Source organism: Piliocolobus tephrosceles, chromosome 12, assembly GCF_002776525.5.
Source record: "Piliocolobus tephrosceles isolate RC106 chromosome 12, ASM277652v3, whole genome shotgun sequence".
Classification (NCBI taxonomy): Eukaryota; Metazoa; Chordata; class Mammalia; order Primates; family Cercopithecidae; genus Piliocolobus; species Piliocolobus tephrosceles.
In genome coordinates, this window is record NC_045445.1 from 60,206,822 (window position 1) to 60,229,478 (window position 22,657).

At 35.4% G+C, this 22,657-nt stretch overlaps 2 protein-coding genes across 5 annotated transcripts in view; one reads left to right on the forward strand and one right to left on the reverse strand.

The window, feature by feature from the left end:
* The window catches only part of FAM133A (family with sequence similarity 133 member A), a 45,051-nt gene extending 32,729 nt beyond the window's left edge, over nt 1–12,322 (reverse strand). Inside the window, exons 1-3 of one of the 4 annotated variants that reach the window (XM_023202928.2) lie at nt 12,061–12,129; nt 11,582–11,653; nt 8,380–8,414 (exon numbers count right to left, since the gene is read on the reverse strand). The gene's annotated coding sequence lies outside the window, so the exon portion shown is untranslated. Of the gene's footprint in view, nt 1–8,379; nt 8,415–11,581; nt 11,654–12,060 lie in introns of all 4 variants that reach the window. The other 3 variants (XM_023202930.1, XM_023202927.2, XM_023202929.2) reach the window with 3 other exon arrangements.
* Nucleotides 12,323–12,649: 327 nt separating this feature from the next.
* NAP1L3 (nucleosome assembly protein 1 like 3) lies at nt 12,650–15,402 on the forward strand. Its single transcript, XM_023202931.1, has one exon. The coding sequence runs from the start codon at nt 13,026–13,028 to the stop codon at nt 14,547–14,549; it is 1,524 nt and encodes a 507-aa protein (XP_023058699.1). The 5' UTR covers nt 12,650–13,025; the 3' UTR covers nt 14,550–15,402.
* The last annotated feature ends 7,255 nt before the right edge of the window (nt 15,403–22,657 follow it).

Genomic DNA, 22,657 nt, shown 5'->3' on the forward strand with positions numbered 1-22,657 from the left:
CTATTATATCATTCTTATTCCTTTGCATCTTCATACTTAGCTCCCACTTACAAGTGAGAAAATATGATATTTCTTTTTCCATTCTTGAGTTACTTCACTTAGAAAAAGAGCCTCCAGTTCCATCCAAGTTGCAGCAAAGGCCATTTTATTCCATTTTATGGCTGCTGTATATATACCACATTTTCTTTATCCACTATTGGTTTATGGGCATTCAGGTTGGTTCCATATTTTTGCAATTGTGAATTATGCTGCTATTAAACATGCATGTGCAGTCATACATCTTTTTACGAAGTAACAGGTCAAAAGCATTTCAGGCAGTGGGAATGGGCTGAATGAGAAGAGCAGATAGGAAAATTCAGGGCTTATGCAGAGGAAAACTAAGTTTGAAAAAGTAGGCTGAGGCCAGAAAGTGAATGGCCATGAAAGCCTGATAAATGAGTCTAGACTTGTTAAAACAGCCCTTTACTAAGCACTATTATGTGACTGGTGGGTCACATGCCTAGTGGGCATCTTTTGTACATTAGACAATGGAAATCCATTTCTTCTGTCTCATGGCACTCTTGTTTTCTTTCGACAGTAGTCAAGTGAGACTATGACCAGCAGCCTCATCCTCCTATAGCCAAGTAGCAAATAATTGGATTGAAAATGACTGATGTTCCAGTTTATCTCAGCCTCAACATCATGATTAGACTATTCTGGCTATGCGGCCATGTTGTACTCCCTGTTTCCTTGGTCTGCAGGGCTATTTCAGTTTCTGCCTGTTTCCACACCTGACTCACTAGCCTCCCATTGATTCTGTGAGACCCTGATATTTTTCCAATGAATATTACATAAGTTAGCCAGAGTCTATTTCTGTTGCTTTTAACTAAAAAGTCCTAATTGACATAGCTATGTATTATTTTCCACGTTCCCATGACTTCGAATTTCAGTCCAGTAAGCATAAGTCTTACTGAATTAAACAGAATCTCTTGGTAAGCATATTATAAATTTATAAGCATGCATAGATCATTTGCAGCTAAATTAGGTACACATCATTTGCAGAAAAAGTGCAATCTGCCTAGTGATTTTGTGATCAAGCAATATTTTATAGGTTGAAATTTCTTCAAATCATCACAAAACTACAGGAAAAAAGGTTTCATAAAATTAAGATAGACATTTGTAGAAATTGGCTCAAGTTTTTCCTACAAGAGTAAAAATAAACTTTTCAGAAGAATGATTAGCCAACTTACGATCTTCATTTTACAGGCAAGAAAAGTCTCTAGAAGCAAGAGTCATTTTCTCCATTAAAAACATCTGTATGAGTCAATAAGAAAAAGAATAGAAGTTTTGAAATAAGAAGAAATTAAAATAAAAGTAATTTCACAGAACTTAGACAATGAACATAATGGAGAGGAGGATAGTACTGCCTCTGATAACTTTATAGTCATCCCAAGAAAATACCATGCTATTTGGAAAGAACAACAATACATAAAAGCTTCAAATATCTATCAGAATAAAGCATAAACTCTTTAAAAATGGTACAATTTACATGGCACCCATGTATGATGATACCTCAGAGCAGCCTGTATGAGTGCTGTTCAAGTGAAAGATAGTTCCTATTTTGCAAAAGTAGTAATTGAAACACTGCTTCAGCTCTCTATATAAACTTTGATCAAATAATGACCCAATTTAAGCAAACAATGTTATTCATTATTATCTTAAATGTTTTTTAATTATAAAAATAATACATGCTTATTTTTAAAATTCAAAAAGTGATTCAGATAGAAAATAAAAAGTTAAAGCTTTTCCTTCAATCTAATTTCACTGGTTCCATGTATATATATTGTCAGACATTTTTCTATGTAAATGAAAACAAACACACATGCACAAACATATATACATCTATATTTTTTATATAGATGGGATCAAATAATAGATATTGTCTCACAACTTGCTTTTTTCATTTGAAACTCTATTACGGACATCTTTTTTACATATTAGAACCAGCTCTGTTGTTCTAAATTACCAAGGCAGATATGTCCTTAAGCTCTGGTTTCTGGCATTTTCCCAACCATCTAAATGTTTCAATAACTGACTTTTGTATTTAAAACAATTTGACTTCTTGCACAAAAAGAGGCACATAGTTCAATAGAATAGAACAGAAAATCAAAAAATTAATCCACATATCAACAGCCAACTGATTTTTGACAAAGGCTCCAAGAACACTTATAGGGAAAGGGCAGACCCTTCAATAAATAGTGCTGGGAAAACTGGATAACCATAGACAGAAAACTGAAACTATACCCCCCCACCTCTCTCCCTATACAACAATAAACTCAAAATGGATCAGACTTAAATGTAAGACACAAGAAGATAAATCTATTAGGAGACAACAGAGAGTAAATGCTTCAGGACACTGGTTTGGGAAAAGACTTTATGAATAAGACCTCAAGAACACAGGCAACAAAAGCAAAAATAAAAAAAATGGGGCTATATCAAACTAAACAGCTTCTGCACAGCAAAGTAAACAATCAACAACGTGAAAAGTCTACCTAGAGAATGGGAGAAAATATTTGCAAACTATTCATCCAACAGGGAATTAATATCCAGAATATGCAAATAACTCAAAACTGCAAAAAAAATTTTTTTTCAAAAATTGGCAAATTATCTGAACAGACATTTCAAAAGAAGACATACAAAAATGGCCAACAAATATATGAAAACATGTTCAGCATCACTAACCATCAGGGACATGCAAATCAAAACCACAAAGAGATACCATCTCACCCCAGTTAGGATGGCTATTATAAAAAAGATAAAAATTAACAAATGCAGGTGACAATGCATAGAAAAGGGAACTCTTACACATTTTAAGTAGTAATGTAAACTAGTACAGCCACTGGAGAACAGTATGGAGGTTCCTCAAAAAACAAGCATGTATTATTTTTATAATTATAATAGAAATATGACTTGACTTTCCAAAGAAAAGTATCTTTTAAACAATAAAGAAATTGGAGGGAAGTTGTTTTCAGTAATTTATGAGACAGGAAAATGCAATGTGGCAAGTTTGATTATGCTTAATTCAAGCAACAGATTCTGATAAGAATAAAAGTAACTGGGTCATTAGGGTAGCCATTTTATGAGATATTCAGAGTACTGTTTATTAAAATAAGAAGCTCTGGTAATTTGATCTATATTTTCCTTTGAATGCTCATTATATGTAAAGCAATTTTGCAATAATTATCTAGGAATATTGTCCTTTTGAAATAAAATACTAATGAAATAAAAGGGTTAAATAAACAGACATTTTAATTTAATATTAAGTGTGGATCATCATTAGATTCCAAAATTTTTCTCCTGAAGACTCTGTGTGTCCTCCTAACTATTAATAGTTTATGAGGTGTTACTATTTAGAAGTTGGTTGGCAAAACACCAATTCTTTAAAACCTGAAAATTTAGGAAACTAATGTAATTTGTTGCATGAGAGTTATGCATCAGTAAATCAGGCACAATTAAGAGACAATTGTTAAATTAGAATGCAATTAAAGGCTAAAAACAAATTTTATTTGAACAGCAAGTAAAAATGGTACTGCTGGCTGAACGTGGTGGCTCACTCCCGTAATCCCAGCACTTTGGGAGGCCAAGGCAGGTGAATCACTTGAAGTCAGGAGTTCGGGACCAACTGACCAACAGGGTTAATCCCCATTTCTATCAAAAATACAAAAATTAGCTGGGCATGGTGGTGAATGCCTGTAATCCCAGCTACTTGGGAGGCTGAGGCAGGAGAATGGCTTGAACCCGGGAGGTGGAGGTCGCAGTGAGCCGAGATCACACTATTGCACTCCAGCATGGGCAACAAGAGCAAAACTTTGTCTCAAAAAAAAAAAGGTACTGCTGCAAGGAAGCCAGTTCATTTGTTTAAGAAGTTAACTAGTACAGTACTAAATGTATTATTGTGCAGAGCAATACTCTGAGCGAGGACAGAGGATTATAAATAACAAAATATCTTGGTCCCTGTCCTAGGTAAATTTAAAATATACATAGGAAAAGAACATGTATGTGTACACACAACAAATGATGTATGTGGCTCTGTTATAATGTTTATCATAAAGCACACAAAAATGTAATACACCCCAAGCAAATAAACTCTGAAGGAAAGAAAGAGTTAAAGAACTATGTTCCATTGGGTAACTATTCCTGGAGAAGATAAGTTTAGTAAAAACTGTTTGGACATGCACTATGTTATAAGAATTTTACATGTACTATGTCATTTCAAGCTCACCATTGCTCTGTGAGGTGGGTACTATTATTATCCCCATTCTACAGATGAGGAAATTGAGGCATAGAGAGTTAAGAAATTTGCCCAAGGTCACTAGAAGGTAAAGGACACAGCTTGTACTTATACACTGGTTTGATTCAAGACAGTGGAGTATCACTAAAAGTTTAGGATTAGAGCAAGGATATAAGTGTTTTCAGAAAGACCTTTCTAAGAACTATGTATAGCATATCTGAGAGGCTAAGGAGCAGTTTGAGGGCTGCTACAAGCATATTGGTCAACTAGTCTAATCATTTACATAATTTTCTTTTCATGTCATATTTAATCTCTCTTACAAAGCAGGCTATAACACATTCTCATGATACAAATAATGAAACAGTTTTAATTAAGGTATCCAGTTACCTCTAAACAAACAAACAAAAATACTCATTCTTTTAGATAGACAAATGCTGGTTATGAGAAGACACACAAACGTGGTCAATATTATAATTTTAAAATTTTGTTTACACCTGTTTTAAGAGAGTTGTTAAATCAAAGTAATGAATCTAGAGAATGCATGCCTCTATTTCTTCTTTCTCTGAGAAGTAGATTTTTTAACCAAAAGCAACAATTAGTTCATTGACATCTTGTTTGTTTACCCACTTCTTAGAGAATTGTGAAGTGTTAGCTATTATTCCCTTGAAAGTATCAACACTAGATTTGATGAAGCATTAGTCTATACTACATACTAAACATATACTTTCATAGAAACATCTATTAGAATGGAGAACAACTAATTTTTTTCTCAGAGGAGGGACCTAATGAAATTAATTAAGTATATTTGGATATTCTGGAAAAAAAATCGGCAGAAAATGTCACTTTGGGCTGCTTCTACTTTGTCCAAATAAATTGCAAAATGGGGAAATAGCCATTGCATAGATAGACAGATAGATAAATATGATATATCTAAGATATCATATAAGATATATACATACATATCATATGCACATAAGATATATCTATCTATCTATATATAGTAAACATTTTTCATTTTTCAAAGTCTGGATTTTTCTTTCCTTTTTAGTAAAATTAAATAAAATACTTTCCAACTTGCAATAAAAAGGTTTGCTTTACTTGAATCTTAGGATAGAAATTCTTCAGCTGAGTACTATAGGCAAAAAATTCTTCATTACCCTTGTAAAAATATTCTTCTGTGATGTGGTTTTACATTTTGAAAAATACATGCTGTTTGTACATTCAAAACTAGCATTAGCAACAAAAGCAAAAATAGACAAAAGGCATCACATCAAACTAAACATATTCCTAAAATAAAGGAAGTAAATGAGTAAAGAGGCAACATATGGAATGGCAGAATATATTTGCAAACCAAACATATGATAGGGGGTTAAATATCCAAAATGTATAAGGAACTCAAACAACTCAGTAATTTAAAACAACATGATTTAAAAAATGGGCAAAAGATCTGAAGAGAGGTTTTTCAAAAGGCATACAAATGGCCAATAGGTATATGAAAAAACATTTGACATCACTAATCATCAGGTAAACGCAAATTAAAACCATAATGAGATATCATCTCACACCTGTTAGGATAGCTATTATCAAAAAGACAAAAGATAACTGTTGGTGAGAATGTGGAGAAAAGCTAACCCTTGTAAACTGTTGCTGGTAAGGTGAATTAGTATAGCCATTATGGAAAACAGTATGGACATTCCTCAAAACTACCTTAAGAATGGAACTACCATATGATCTAGTAATCCCAGTACTGAGTATATATCCAAAGGATATGTACTCCCATTTTTATTGCAGCATTATGTACAATAGCCAAGATATGGAATAAACCTAACTGTCCATCAATTGATAAATGGATAAAGAAAATATTGTATACATACACAATAAAGTATTGATCAGAATTTCAAAAGGGAAATCTTGTCATTTGTGGCAACATACATAAACCTGGAGAACAGTATGTTAAGTGAAATAAGCCAGGCACAGAAAGACAAATACCACGTGATCTCACTTACATGTGGAGCATAAAAATGTCACATTCATAGAAACAAAGAGTAAAACGGTGGTTATCAGACGATTGGGAGTTGGGGGTTTGAGGAGATACTGTTCAAAAGACACAACATGGCCTGGCAGAGTGGCTCATGCCTGTAATCCCAGCAATTTGGGAGACCAAGAGATCATGAGATCAGGAGATGGAGACTATCCTGGCTAATATGGTGAAACCCCATCTCTACTGGAAAAAAAAAAAAAAAAAGGAAAATAAAAGAAAAATTAGCCAGGTGTGGTGGTATGCACCTGTAGTCCCAGCTACTCGGGAGGCTGAGGCAGGAGAATCACTTGAACCCGGGAGGTGGAGGTTGCAGCGAGCCGAGATCGCAAACTGCTCTCCAGCCTGGGCGACAAAGAAAAAAAAAAAAAAAAAAAAAGACACAACATTTCAGTTAGACAGGAGGGAGGTAAGAGAGATTTTGAGGGTTCTCACCAGAAAAAAACAAGTATTTAAGGTAACATATATGTTAAAATGCTTGATTTAGTCATTCAACAATGTATACATATATCAAAACATCATGTTATATGGCAAAAATATATGTAATTTTTACATGACAATTAAATTTTCTTTAAAAAAAATAGCGCTATGTTAAATATCCAAATTGGGAAATTATTTTCCTTATCTTACATTGCATTAATTTTAACTTCCCTTTTAAACGCCATGCAGTTAAGGGTATAGTGCTAGAAATGCAATTCAGAAATGTTTCCTTAAAAAATAAAAATCTGTAACAACATACCATATTCTGTTCATTTGAGTATATCTGTATTATAAGAATAAGTATAAAATGAAATATTTTTGTTTGAAAACCACTGCTATCGTTTAAAATGTTATAAAACAACCAATGTTTTCTTTATTACTATTAATAATAGCAACATCATAACAACCAAGGTTTTATTATTATTCTTTTTTTAACCATAATTTATTAACAGCTTGAATATACTTTCTATTTAATATTTCCATTTTAGCAAGTAGGTCTCTCTTTATCAGATGTGAGAAAAACAGGGCATTATTCGTGCTCCTGGATAATGCTAACTACCATTCTTGTGGCTGGGCTGTGGGCATCTACACACTGGCAACTCCACAAAATAGAAGAACATTTATGGGTTTTTTTGTTATTTCTGTTCTAGGTTTTTACTGCTGTTATCTGACCCTCTATCTCACATAGTTGGGAGCAGAAGTGAAAGGTCAAGGATGAAGATCCAGCTCCTGTGACTGTCTCCATTGTAATGAAATTCTGTTATCACACAATTTTGTTCTCATTCTTTCCCAAATGTATCTAACAAATGGATAACTACCGATTGTGTCATTAAAATCAGTACACAAAGGAACAGATTAGAGTCCAACACAGACCCACACATACAAGGACAGCTAATTTTTGATAAATGTGCAAAGGCAAGTCAGTGGTGAAAAGACAGTCTATTCAACAAACAGTGCTGGAAAAACTGTATATCTACATCAAAAGAAATAAACCTTCAATCCATACCTTGTACTTTTTGCAAAAATGTATCAGACCTAAATGCAAAACCTAAAGGTATAAAACTTAAAAAAAAAAAAAAAGGAAGGAAATAATTGTGACTTTGGGTTAAGCAAAGATTTCTAAGTGATGACACCCAAAGTATGCTCCATAGAAGAAAAACAAGATAAACTGGACTTCATCAAAATTGCAAACTTCTTATCCCAATTACCTTGATTTGACCATTACACATTGTATTCATGTATCAAAATCACATGTGCCCCAAAATATGATATACGATGCATCAATATAAAAAGTACTAACGTTTCCTCTTTAAAAACAGTAAAAGACACCCTTAAGAGAATTTAAAGAAAATATGCAGTCTGACAGAAAATATTTGCAGATGTTATAACTGACAAAGAACTTGCATCCAGAGTATATAAAGAACTCTCAAAGAAATATAAATTAAGATCACAATGAAATACTACTGAATACTTACTAGAAGGGCTAACTTTTAAAACACTGCCCATATCAAATGTTAGCACTGTTGGTGGAAATGCAAAACAACCACTTTGGAAAATAGGTAATTTCTTAAAAAGTGAAACATACACCTACCACGTGATCTAGTCATTCCACTCCTATGTATTTTGCTGAAAGAAATTAAAACATATGTCCATACAAAACTTATATACAAATGATCATAGCAGGCTTATTTGTAGTAGCCCAGAACTCAAAACAACAAAAATGCCCATCAACTAATTGTAGTATTGCCAAGTAATGAATAATTACTCTGCAGTAAACAGGAAAAATAAACTCCTGATACACACAACAACATGGGTAAATTTCAAAATAATTCTGCAGACAGGCAAAAAGAGGAACATACTACATTATTCCACTTATATAAAATTTTAGAAAATGCAAATTCATCTATAGGAACAGAAAACAGATTAGCTATTGTCTAGGCACAAGAGGAGGGATTCAAAGGCATATGAGGAAACTTTCAGGGATGATACAATTTTCATTTTTTTGTCTGTGGTGATACTTTCACAGATACACACATTTGTTGTGTGCCTATTATACATCAATAAAATGGGTTTTAAAAAAGAATTAACTTGTATATTCAGATAAAACTTGTCCAAGAAGAACAGGAGGAAGAGTCACTCAAAAATAAATGAACTTGCAATGCTTCGCTTCTTAGATACCTACAAAAAAAGATAATGCTGCTACACGTGTCATTATACACTCTGTGTGTTTGTGTGGCAGGAGTGAGTGGTGGAAGGGATTGTGTGCATATTCATATTAAGGGAGATATCAACAGGTGTTAATGTACTATGTTCAGGCTGAGTATACTATCAGATTCTGTGTTATGGATCATCTCATGTAGAAGCATGAACATTTAGCCCCCCCCCCCCAAAAAAAGTCATCTAGTAATTGAACAAAGAACATATCACTATGCAAATAATTTATATATAACCTTATTAAGAAAAACAAGCATATGATATGATAAAACTAATACTTACATTTCACAGTAGAACAAATAGGATATAATGCAGCAATTAAACTGATTATGAAGAAAAAGCTTATTTTATTTTAGATACCTACTACATAAAATTAAATAAACTAATCAACCAAAAAAAAAAAAAAGGCTACAAAAATAAAAGTGTGTTACAAGATACTTATGTATACACAATTAAAGTAGAGAATTGTGATTAGAAAAAGTCATCTACTTTCAACATTTTCATTGCCTATATCTAGGAAAAAATAATTCCAAATTGAAAATCACAATTGTTGATTAATACATTATTTTTATATGATGTTTTTGTAAGCTTTTTTCTATTTTTCATCTCCATGTTCCATTCCAAACTTTTCCAGGATCAGTGTGAGTGGTTAAGTAGTTATCCGTAATCCTTGAAAAGCATCCAAAAAACCCCCAAGTATCCAAAAAAAAAAAAAAACCGAGCAATTTTAATATGAAATTTAGTCACATTTGCCCAATATCATGCATTATTTCCTGAAGAAATCATAGTTGTCTTAAGTAAGTCAAGGCCAAAATCATTTTACCTTTAGGGTTTCACCATTGATTAACTTTTTGCTTAATTCAGTAGAAAACAAAAAATATGAATAGACAATTCTCAAATAAACATAAACATATGAAAACACAATCTTACCATTAATCTAAGAAATACAAATACTAATACTGATTAATTTGGAGATGTTGATTACAAATGTAAGCGTAAGTAGTGATTACTTCTCAGTGGTATTTTCAGTTACTTTTAATTTCTTCTTCGTATTTCAACGTATTGTCTGACTTTATCAATGAACACATATCATTTTCACAAAATGTAAAGTTATCTTAACACCGACTCATTAGTTGTTTGCAGAAAAAGTTGACCAATGGATCAGAAAAGAATTTAGAAACAGACCCAAGCAATTTATTTAATGTGATCAAAGTAGCATTTCAAGTAAGCAGGAGATAGAAATATTACCAAATAAATGATACTAGAAGAATAAGCTAGCTAATAAAAATAAGTATTTTAAAAATCTGAATCCCTACCTCATGACTCATTCTAAAATACTAATTCCTGATGCTACAAAGTTTAAAACATAAGAGCATACTTTTTTTTAAATCTCCATAATTTAAAAATAAATAGTAAGTCTCAGAACAATATTTATGGTATAACACCACTGATGTAAATCATTGCTTCTATAACATATGCTTTGATTAAAATTATTCAACGAAAGGATATGCACTTAGTAAGTTTCATTCACCATTATACTACAATCCTCTACCACATTTGCCCGGCATATAACAGGCACAAAAACATATTAGCTGAGTGACAAAAAAAATGAACCTTTATGCACTGTTGGAATTGTAAATTGTGATAATCATTCTGCAGAGAGTTTGGCAATATGTATACAATAATAATTCCATTATATGAAATGATCATTCCCAGGCCATTCATTTCTAGGAATTTATCTTATGACCAATTTTCAGAAGTGCATAGAAATATATGCTTTAGGTATCCAGGGACACTTATTATAGCAGGAAAATAGTATGTATATAAGGGGAGAGATGGTATAGAAATAGCCACCCTATAAGAGGAATCTGTTCAAATAAATTAAGGCAATTATTTCCATGGAATATGCACTTATTTAAAAATAAGATGTTGATCATTTGCCATGAAAATATAGCCATTAGTAACTGATAAATTAAATGAAAAGACTACAAAACATAATATGGTATCACGTAGATAAAGCAGTATACATAAATAGGCAGGTATGTATATGCACAAGGAAATTTCTGGAAGGAAGTGCATCAAAATGCTAGTAATTCTTATCATTTGGTGGTTAAGATTGTGTGTTTTTACTACTGTTGGAATTTTCTGTATTGAGGTTTTATCTTTGCAATGTTCACAGACTTTGACAATTAGAGATATACAATAGAAGTAAATGCATTTATGAGACAGAAAAGCGTTTCATAACTTTTAAAAAACGTGACTACATGACAAAGCACAAATTCTATAAAGATTAATCTAACATTAATACAGTTCCTCATTTGAAATGAATAATTTATCATATTTCATATTTTAATTTACCACTTGTATTCTATGACCAGGTTTAGATAGTTAATGCGGTTAAGTAGCTTATTGTCTACATTAGTATGCCAAATTACCTCTGTGGATTTTCCTGTTTCCATAGAATTATCAAGATTATTATCTAAAATAAATCTCTAAATGACTGCATCCTGTAAACTTTTATTCAGATGGAGATGAGTAATTTTTGTCATTCTTTAAAATGTGCTAAACATGATCCTTACCTTTCAATGAAAAGTAAATACTCGTCTTTTTTATTGTACCAAGGGAGTTGTTCTGTAGCAGAAAAAAAATTCCTGTAAATAAAAATAACAAATACCCGTTTTTAAACTTCATTTTGCAAAAGTTTACTCACATATTACTGGACTTGTAAATCATACTATAGTATGGCTAGAATTTTACAACATTAGAAGGAAATTGGTGGCAGATGACATCGCATACACTGACAGAAGATGCACATTCATTAGCACAAATTCCCCCTCCCATCCCACTGTTCTTGGAATTGAAACCTGCTGCACAAAAGTATAACGCAAATCATTTGCTTTTTAACAATACTACCTAACATTTAATACACTCTTTGTTTTATCTACAAGGTTGTTGCAAGCATTGAGAAGGGCTACGTGGCAAGTTAGCAGCAAGGTTGGGGTATATAATATGCCAGCCTAAAAAGAGAAATATAATAAAAATGGTATAACTGACTCACGGCAACATGGGTTCGCAAACCTTGTAGATGGATATAAACCAGGCTTGCCAAACATCACAGACAGCACTTATTAAATCAGCTTCGTGGAATGCAATACGCCTGCTGTCTAGTCCCTCCCCCCTCTGCCAATAACCGACTCTCCCCTTTTTTATCCAGTGTAAAAATACATGCTCATAGAATATTTAGAGAAAATCGTTTTGCTTTTAAATCGTTCACAGTCACACTACCCAATGACGCCATTTGGACCATTTTCATTCAATTTTTTTTTTTTTTTTTTCTTTTACAGATTTTTGTCAAGAGACCCGTGACAAACTAAACGGGAATTCAGGATGGGCGGATGGGAGAAGACACGCCTCTTCTGCCCTTGTTAGGAACTATGGCTGGTATTTTTACCTCATGTCTACGTTTTTTTTTCTCTTTTAATTATAAAACTATAAATATAGACTTTTTAGGGGGCAGGGGGACACCTTCCAGGGGGTCGCACCTCAGCCGGCGAGCAGCGTCTGGGAAGGTGGGCGGAGCCAGGAGTAGTGGCGTTTGGCCGTTCGTTGGGCGTACGGTTTGTCAATTAAGGTGGACCAGCAAATGAGGAGCGAACTAAAGGCACACTGGGAACGAAATTAACGGGAGGTCTGACCGCGAGGGGAGGGGGCTCGCGATCTAAAACGAGAAGAGATCTCGGGGTCTCATACTGCGCCATTCGGCTGCGGTACATCTCGGCACTCTGTAGCTGCAGCCGGGAGAGGCCTTGCCGCCACTGCTGTCGCCCAGGCCTCCATTGCCGCTGCCACCTCAGCGCCGGCCTCTGCATCTCTAGCTCCAGCTCCGCTCTGCGCCGCTGCTGCCATCGCCGCTGCTACCTCCGCAGCCCGGGCCTCCGCCGCCGCCACTCGAGCATCCGTGAGTCATTTTCTGCCCATCTCTGGTCGCACGGTCTCCGCGGTAGAGTTTTTCAGGCTTGCAAGATGGCAGAAGCAGATTTTAAAATGGTCTCGGAACCCGTCGCCCATGGGGTTGCCGAAGAGGAGGTGGCTAGCTCGACTAGTGATTCTGGGGAAGAATCTGACAGCAGTAGCTCTAGCAGCAGCACTAGTGGCAGCAGCAGCGGCAGCAGCACTAGTGGCAGCAGCAGCAGCAGCAGCGGCAGCAGCAGCAGCAGCGGCAGCACTGGCAGCCGCAGCCGCTTATATAGAAAGAAGAGGGTACCTGAGCCTTCCAGCAGGGCGCGGCGGGCCCCGTTGGGAACAAATTTCGTGGATAGGCTGCCTCAGGCAGTTAGAAATCGCGTGCAAGCGCTTAGAAACATTCAAGATGAATGTGACAAGGTAGACACCCTGTTCTTAAAAGCAATTCATGATCTTGAAAGAAAATATGCTGAACTCAACAAGCCTCTATATGATAGGCGGTTTCAAATAATCAATGCAGAATATGAGCCTACAGAAGAAGAATGTGAATGGAATTCAGAGGATGAGGAGTTCAGCAGTGATGAGGAGGTGCAGGATAACACCCCTAGTGAAATGCCTCCCTTAGAGGGTGAGGAAGAAGAAAACCCTAAAGAAAACCCAGAGGTGAAAGCTGAAGAGAAGGAAGTTCCTAAAGAAATTCCTGAGGTGAAAGATGAAGAAAAGGAAGTTCCTAAAGAAATTCCTGAGGTAAAGGCTGAAGAGAAAGCAGATTCTAAAGCAGACTGTATGGAGGCAACCCCTGAAGTAAAAGAAGATCCTAAAGAAGCCCCCCAGGTAAAGGCAGATGATAAAGAACAGCCTAAAGCAGCAGAGGCTAAGGCAAGGGCTGCAGTAAGAGAGGCTCATAAAAGAGTTCCTGAGGAAAGGCTTCAGGACAGTGTAGATCTTAAAAGAGCTAGGAGGGGAAAGCCTAAAAGAGAAGACCCTAAAGGCATTCCTGACTATTGGCTGATTGTTTTAAAGAATGTTGACAAGCTCGGGCCTATGATTCAGAAGTATGATGAGCCCATTCTGAAGTTCCTGTCGGATGTTAGCCTGAAGTTCTCAAAACCTGGCCAGCCTGTAAGTTACACCTTTGAATTTCATTTTCTACCCAATCCATACTTCAGAAATGAGGTGCTGGTGAAGACATATATAATAAAGTCAAAACCAGATCACAATGATCCCTTCTTTTCTTGGGGATGGGAAATTGAAGATTGCAAAGGCTGCAAGATAGACTGGAGAAGAGGAAAAGACGTGACTGTGACAACTACCCAGAGTCGCACAACTGCTACTGGAGAAATTGAAATCCAGCCAAGAGTGGTTCCTAATGCATCATTCTTCAATTTCTTTAGTCCTCCTGAGATTCCTATGATTGGGAAGCTGGAACCACGAGAAGATGCTATCCTGGATGAGGACTTTGAAATTGGGCAGATTTTACATGATAATGTCATCCTGAAATCAATCTATTACTATACGGGGGAAGTCAATGGTACCTACTATCAATTTGGCAAACATTATGGAAACAGAAAATACAGAAAATAAGTCAATCTGAAAGATTTTTCAAGAATCTTAAAATCTCAAGAAGTGAAGCAGATTCATACAGCCTTGAAAAAAGTAAAACCCTGACCTGTAATCTGAACACTATTATTCCTTATAGTCATGTTTTTGTGGTTTCTTGGTAGTCTATATTTTAAAAATTGTCCTAAAAAGTGTCTAAGTGCCAGTTTATTCTATCTAGACTGTTGTAGTATAATATTCTTCAAAATATGTAAGCTGTGGTCAATTATCTAAAGCATGTTAGTTTGGTGCTACAGTGTTGATTTTTGTGATGTCCTTTGGTCATGTTTCTGTTAGACTGTAGGTGTGAAACTGTCACAATTGTTAACTGAAACAAATATTTGCTTGAAAAAAAAAAAAAAAGCTCATGAAGTACCAATGCAAGTGCTTTATTTTTTTCTTTTTTCCAGCCCAGAACACTAAGCGTTTAAATCTGCTTGCACTAGCTGTGCCTTCATTAGTTTGCTATAGAAATCCAGTACTTATAGTAACTAAAACAGTGTATTTTGAAGTTTGACTGCTTGAAAAAGATTAGCATACATTTAAGAATGTAAAGACCACATTTGATTCACCTGAGACCTTGTGTATGTGACATATAGTGGCCTATAAATTTAATCATAATAATGTTATTGTTTACCACTGAGGTGTTAATATGACATAGTATTTTTTAAAAAGTTTCTTCATCTTATATTGTGTAATTGTAAACTAAAGATACCATGTTTTCTTTGTATTATGTTCTACCTTCCCTTTCACTGAAAATGATCACTTCATTTGATACTGTTTTTCATGTTCTTTTATTGCAACCTAAAATAAATAAATATTAAAGTGTGTTATACTATAAAAATCTAGCCTTTTCTCCTGACTATAAAAGAGGGATACTCATCATAGAAAGAAGTAGAGGATCACAAGGAAAGGGACAATTTAATAAAATGATAATTTTTATTAACATTTTGCTGTATTTCCCACATCTTAGCTTTTCTGTTGGAGGACACTCATTCAAGATTTTGGAGAGCAATGGGACAAGGAGAAGGAACAGGGCATGGAGGGAAAGGAAGAGAAAGGTAGAAGAGGGTGGGGATGGATAAGGGAGGAGGGAGAAAGGAGGGGTAAAGAAGAAAGGAAAGAGGTGAAAAGGGGAAAGGGAGGAAGGTGGGTAGCAGAAGGAATGGAGGGGGCAAAGGGAACTGGAGAGAAGAGGGGAAGGAGAGCAGGAGTACCTCACTCACAACGCCACTTATATGTAAGACAAGCTATGGAAGGTCACACTACCTTGACTCATTTTTTCTTACAGGTGACACCAGGCTTTCATCTCTTCACCATGCAGCTGGTCACAGAGAGATCCTAAGATTTTGGTTTGAGATAAGTGTGAGGAGGTTCCCTCACACTTAAACTCAGTTTACCAGGGAGCTTTGCACTGGACATAAAGGGAGCAGCACAGCATATAATAAAGCGGTATCTTATTTCACATTTGTCATTTCCGGGTCCACATATGTTTTCCTTGAAAACCTCATAGGAAACTGTAGCCAAAGTAAGACAGGATTTTAGAATTTCTGGCTCTCTAGGCATAAAATGATCTATAATAGTCTTCCATACCCCACCATATATAGTTTAGCATCTAGCTTTTATTCTGCTTAACAATAGTCACTCCCCAATTTCTATAATGTAAAAATATTAAAACCGATGTCATATTTAACCAACCACATGTGTTCAGATAGTTTGGTTTACTTTATGATTTTCCACAACATCAGGAAGCAAATTATTGTTTCTAGCAATACCACAGCGTTTTGTTTTGTTTTGTTTTGTTTTTGTTTTGTTTGTTTGTTTGTTTTGAGACAAAGTTTCACTCTTATTGCCCAGGGTGGAGTGCAACCTCCGCCTCCTGGGTTCAAGTGATTCTCCTGTCTCAGCCTCCCAAGTAACTGGGATTACAGGCATGTGCCACCACACCCAGCTAATTTTGTATTTTTAGTAGAGACGGAGTTCCTCCACGTTGCTCAGGCTGGTCTTGAACTCCCGACTTCAGGTGATCCGCCCACCTCAGCCTCCCAAAGTACTGGGATTACAGGCATGAGCCACTGCATCCAGCCCACTGCATTTTTTTTTTTTTTTTTTTTTTTACAGTGCCTATTTTATTTCTGAGATTTTTGCATCCATGAAGAATGGATATGGCGGATTCACTTATATGCCAAAACTAAAATGAAGAATGTAACAAATATAGTGTATCTGGCTCCTGATGCATAGGTACCCAAATTGGATATATACTGTACTTGCCAGCCATCACAAAGAGCAGAGCCCTTAGAACTTCTACATAGGATGCAATATACTTTTTGCATCTTAGAACTTTTAGCAAAGTATTTAACACCTTCCCTTTCTGTGTTCTCCATATTAAAGGAACACATGTTATTATAGAATATTTGCAAAATAGAAGCAGAAATGCAGAAGATAAAAATCACTCAGAAGCCCACTATACTAAGATATGCTCTTTTGTGGATTGGTGTATTTTTTCCCAGTTTATCTCTTGATAAGGTTTTATTACTGCTCTTTTTAACTTTAAAGTTAGATCTAGGGATGGGGCAGGGTTTCAGAGAGCCAAAGATTTATGCATCAGTAAAACTGGGACACCGGAAATGCAATCAGCCGGTAGTGAATGCTTCAGCCACCTCTGCATGTTAAGGAAGGTGGGTAGAGCCAGAAAACTCGTTGGGCTGGCACATGTATTGGGCTGCATGTTTGCCCATCACACTGGCTCAGACAATGAATGATGTTAGAAGGAGAAACCCGCTGGAAACTAAGCTAAGGGGAAGGGAAGATAGTGAGAAGTGTTCAATGAGTTATCTTCTGCACCTTCCTTATGGTTGGCTGTTTCTTGTTGCTGTAACTCAAAGCTGAGGCCAGCTGCCCCCAGCCCAAGGAAAAGGTCACCTCCTCCTCCAGACTGCTCCTCCACCCCCTCTTTATCTTCCTTTGCAGTTCAGACCACCTCCTTGTTAATGAGCTCTTTTCCCTCCTGAGTTAGGCTCTGAGCATCCACCTAGTCATTCTAAATGTTGGGTCTTTTTTGTTTAATGTAGCAGACTCAGATAACAAGAGACATCTCTAAGCAGCAGCAGCAGAGACTACTGAAAAGGTAATGGAAGGAACCTGAGCTGTGAGCGAAGAAAGTGACAACACGGTCCAAGGATGCAAATGTCACGTTCTGCAGCCTGGAGTGCTCCAAGCCTGGAGGTGCCACACTATCCGGCAATGCCAGTTCATCTGCCGTTAAAAAGCTTCAGGGTGATGTAATAAGATAGAAGCTGATTTTTTTTATCAGGCATTGCAGGCTCTGGGAAAAGGTATATATCTTCACTTTATGAGGTGTTTGAGCCCACCAACACATGTATGAAGATGTGGGATTATGCCTATAGATTACAAAATGAATGTCCTGAAAGTGATGAGGTTTTGAATAAAGAGAATCTGGATTCTAAGGTAACTGGTAAAGCTGAGAAACAAAATGAGGGGCAAAGATGGGAAAGGAGAAAAATGATTCAGGAAAAAACTCCTTAAAGAACTGAGCAAGTGCCGACTTTTTGAAGTTACAATTTATATTTTATTTTAACAAAATATTTCAAAATTAAGGTGTTGAAGAAGATAGGAGCTGATGTTAAAATGAGATTTCCTGATCCCTTCCTCTTTGAATATTCAGAAAATGAGGTCTGTAAAGAATGTCACATAGACCACAGGAAAATAAAAAAAACATCTCTCTAAAAGTAAGGTAATCACATATTAAATCGGACACTCCAACCCAAACTGAAGAAGTTCCCAAAGACTCTTTATTTCCTTCAGTGCTTTATTTCCTTTAGTTCTCTTGAAACACAGTGCTTGAAAGTGGAACCCATGAAGAAAATAAGTCAGGTTCATTTGTAACTTTGTGATTGCTGGAATTTAAGTTACATGCTTTTCTAATTCAGCAAAGAGATTTACTAAACAGAAGAGTCTGTTGGAACCTAGGATGACAGCAAACTGAAAGGCTGACAGATCTTGATCCAACTATTTATAAGATGGAAAAGCTGAGTTTTCAAGATCTGGAAAATACTTTGAACATCTGAACTCAGAAAACAACATGATTTGAAGAAGCAGAGTATATAACCTGCAGTATAATATTTCAACACAATTATGCATTACTTAAAATTGTACATTTTGTGTTTTTTGTAGATTATATTTTCAAAATGTCAAAAGTGAAATGTTTTAGTATTAAAAGACATAGTATTTAGAAGTATGCCTTTCTTTGAGACGAAGAACACAGCAAATTCTCTAGGAAATCTTTATTTATTGCTATGTAGTTTAGTCCTCATGATGTATTTTTATCATATAGCTATTAAAGAGCAACGGTAAAAATTGTCAGAAATTTTCAGTGAAGCTAATATTCTCTTGAGGAAAAATACACTTGAAGAATGAATCCAAGTGTATGTTCGCCTCCAGCTCAGAAGTAGAAAGGGTTTAAGTCATCTTGTACCAGGTGTACATGCATTATTTTGCTATACAAATAGACTTATTTATTATGCAGTGGTACATTACAAAATACCTCTTGAATAAAGCAACAGAGCTAAGAATTTTCAGAAACCCATTGACATAAATTCTCCTAGATTATTTATAGTTTTGAATTTTGCATGACACAAATTTATAAAGAAAAAAATAATACTTAGACTATTACTTCCCATAGTAGTGTCATCAAAAGTTACTGTTTGCAAGTGGTTTTCTCATTCATCTTTTACTCTTCAATTGTATTTGTCATTTTTAAATTATTATGCTTAATCACTTTAGTTTGAAGATGATTAAGCATATTTTCTTTGCATTGTGCTTCACTAAAAGCTATCATATTGTTTTATTACATCTTTATAAAATGTGTTCACTATAGAAAATTTGGAAGATATATTGAAAAGTACAAAATAATTTAAAACTTTATTTGAAATTTGATACTTTATATGAAAACATATCTATATATATATATATATCTTTAAACATGATAATCACTATTTTATACCTTTCGTATTTCATTTATTATATTTTGAAGTACTATCTATATCAATGCATGTAAACCTTCACTCTTTTTAGTTGTATTTGATTTATAATTGATGTGTAATAATTGTACATTTTTTATATTTGTATTCTTTAATTACACTTTAAGTTCTGGGATACATGTGCAGAATGTACAGGTTTGTTACATAAGTATACACGTGCCATGGTGGTTTGTTGCACCCATTAAACCATCATCTACATTAGGAATTTCTCCTAATGCTATCTCTCCCCTAGTCCTCCACCTCTTGACATGTCCTGGTGTGTAATGTTCACCTCCCTGTGTCCGTGTGTTCACATTGTTCAACTCCCACTTATGAGTGAGAACATGTGGTGGTTGGTTTTCTGTTCCCGTGTTAGTTTGCTGAGAATGATGGTTTCAAGCTTCATCAGTGTCCCTGCAAAGGACATGAACTCATCCTTTTTTATGGCTGCATAGTATTCCATGGTGTTTATGTGCCACACTGCTTTATCCACTCTGATGGGCATTTGGGTTGGTTCCAAGTATTTGCTATTGTGAACGGTGCTGCAATAAACATACGTGTGCATGTGTCTTTGTAGTAGAATGATTTATAATCCTTTGGGTATATACCCAGTAATGGGATTGCTGGTTCCAGATCCTTGAGGAATCACCACACTGTCTTCCACAATGGTTGAACTAATTTACACTCCCACCAACACCCTAAAGTTGTTCCTATTTCTCCACATCCTTTCCAGCATCTGTTTTTTCCTGACGTTTTAATGATCGCCATTCTAACTGGTATGAGATGGTATCTCATTGTGGTTTTGATTTGCATTTCTCTAATGACCAGTGATGATGCCCTTTTATTTTCATGTTTGTTGGCCACATAAATGTCTTTTGACTAGTGTCTGTTCATATACTTTGCCCATTTTTTGATGTTTTTTTTTTTCTTGTAAATTTGTTTAAGTTCTTTGTAGATTCTGGATATTAGCCTTTGTCAGATGGACAGATTGCAAAAATTTTATCCCATTCTGTAGGTTGCCTATTCCTGCTGATGACATTTTCTTTTGCTGTACAAAAACTCTTTAGCTTTGGATCTCGTTTATCTATTTTGGCTTTTGTTGCCATCACTTTTGGTGTTTTAGTCATAAAGTCTTTGCCCATGCCTAGGTCCTGAGTGATATTGCTTAGGTTTTCTTATAGGGTTTTTAAGGTTTTAGGTCTTATGTTTAAGTCTTTAATCCATCTTGAATTAATTTTTGTATAAGGCATAAGGAAGGGGTCCAGTTACAGTTTTCTACATATGGCTAGCCATTTTTCCCAACACCATTTATTAAAAAGGGAATCATTTCCCCATTGCTTGTTTTTTGTCAAGCTTGTCAAAGATCACATTGTTGTGGATGTATGGTGTTATTTCTCAAGCCTCTATTCTGTTCCATTGGTCTATATATCTGTGTTGGTACTAGTACCATGCTGTTTTGGTTACTGTAGCCTTGTAGAATAGTTTGAAGTCAGGTAATGTGATGCCTCCAGCTTTGTTCTTTTTGCTTAGGATTGTCTTGGCTATACAGGCTCTTTTTTTGGTTCAATATGAAATTTAAAGTCGATTTTTCTAATTCTGTAAAGAAAGTCAATGGTATCTTGATGGGAATAGCATTGAATCTATAAATTATTTGGGAAGCATGGCCATTTTCATGATATTGATTCTTCCTATCCATTAGCATTGAATGCTTTTCCATTTGTTTGTGTCCTCTCTTATTTCCTTGAGCAGTGGTTTGTAGTTCTCCTTGAAGAGGTCCTTCACATCCTTTGTAAGTTGAATTCCTAGGTATTTTATTCTTTTTGTAGCAATTGTAAATGGGAGTTCACTCATGATTTAGCCCTCTATTTGTCTATTATTGGTGTATAGGAATGCTTGTGATGTTTGCACATTGATTTTGTATCCTGAGACTTTGCTGAAGTTGCTTATCAGCTTAAGGAGACTTAGACTCAGACAGTGTGGTTTTCTAAATATGTGATCATGTCATCTGCAAATAGAGACAATTTGACTTCCTCGCTTCCTATTTGAATACCCTTTATTTCTTTCTCTTGCCTGATTGCCCTGGCCAGAACTTTCAATACTATGTTGAATAGGAGTGGTGAGAGAGGGCATCCTTGTCTTGCACTGGTTTTCGAAGAGAATCCTTCCAGCTTTTGCCCATTCAGTATGATGTTGGCTGTGGGTTTCTCATAAATAGCTCTTATTATTTTGAGACACGTTCCATCAATACCTAGTTTATTGAGTTTTTAGCATGAAGTTATGTTGAATTTTATTGAAGCCCTTTTCTGCATCTATTAAGATAATGTGTTTTTTGCCATTGGTTCTGTTTATGATGGATTACGTTTATTGATTTGCGTATGTTGAATTAGCCTTGCATCCCAGGGATGAAGCTGACTTGATGGTGGTGGATAAGCTTTTTGATGTACTGCTGGATTTGGTTTGCCAGTATTTTATTGAGGATTTTCGCATTGGTGTTCATCAGGGATATTGACCTGAAATTTTCTTTTTTTGTTGTGTCTCTGCCAGGTTTTGGTATCAGGATGATGTTGGCCTCATAAATTGAGTTAAGGAGGAGTCCTTGTTTTTCTATTGTTTGGAATAGTTTCAGAAGGAATGATACCAGCTCCTCTTTGTACATCTGGCAGAATTCAACTATGAATCCGTCTGGTCCTGGGCTTGTTTTGGGTTGGTAGGCTATTAATTACTGCCTCAATTTCAGAACTTGTTTTTGATCTATTCAGGAATTCAGCTTCTTCCTGGTTTAGTCTGGGAGGGTGTATGTGTACAGGAATTTATCCATTTCTTCTAGATTTTCTAGTTTATTTGCATAGAGATGTTTATAGTATTCTCTGATGGTAGTTTCTATTTCTGTGGGATCAGTGGTGACATCCCCTTTATAATTTTTTATTGTGTCTATTTGATTCTTCTCTGTTTCCTTTTTTATTAGTCTTACTAGTGGTCTATTTTATTAATCTTTTCAAAAAAAACCAGTTCCTGGATTCATTGATTTTTTGAAGGGTTTTTCATGTCTCTATC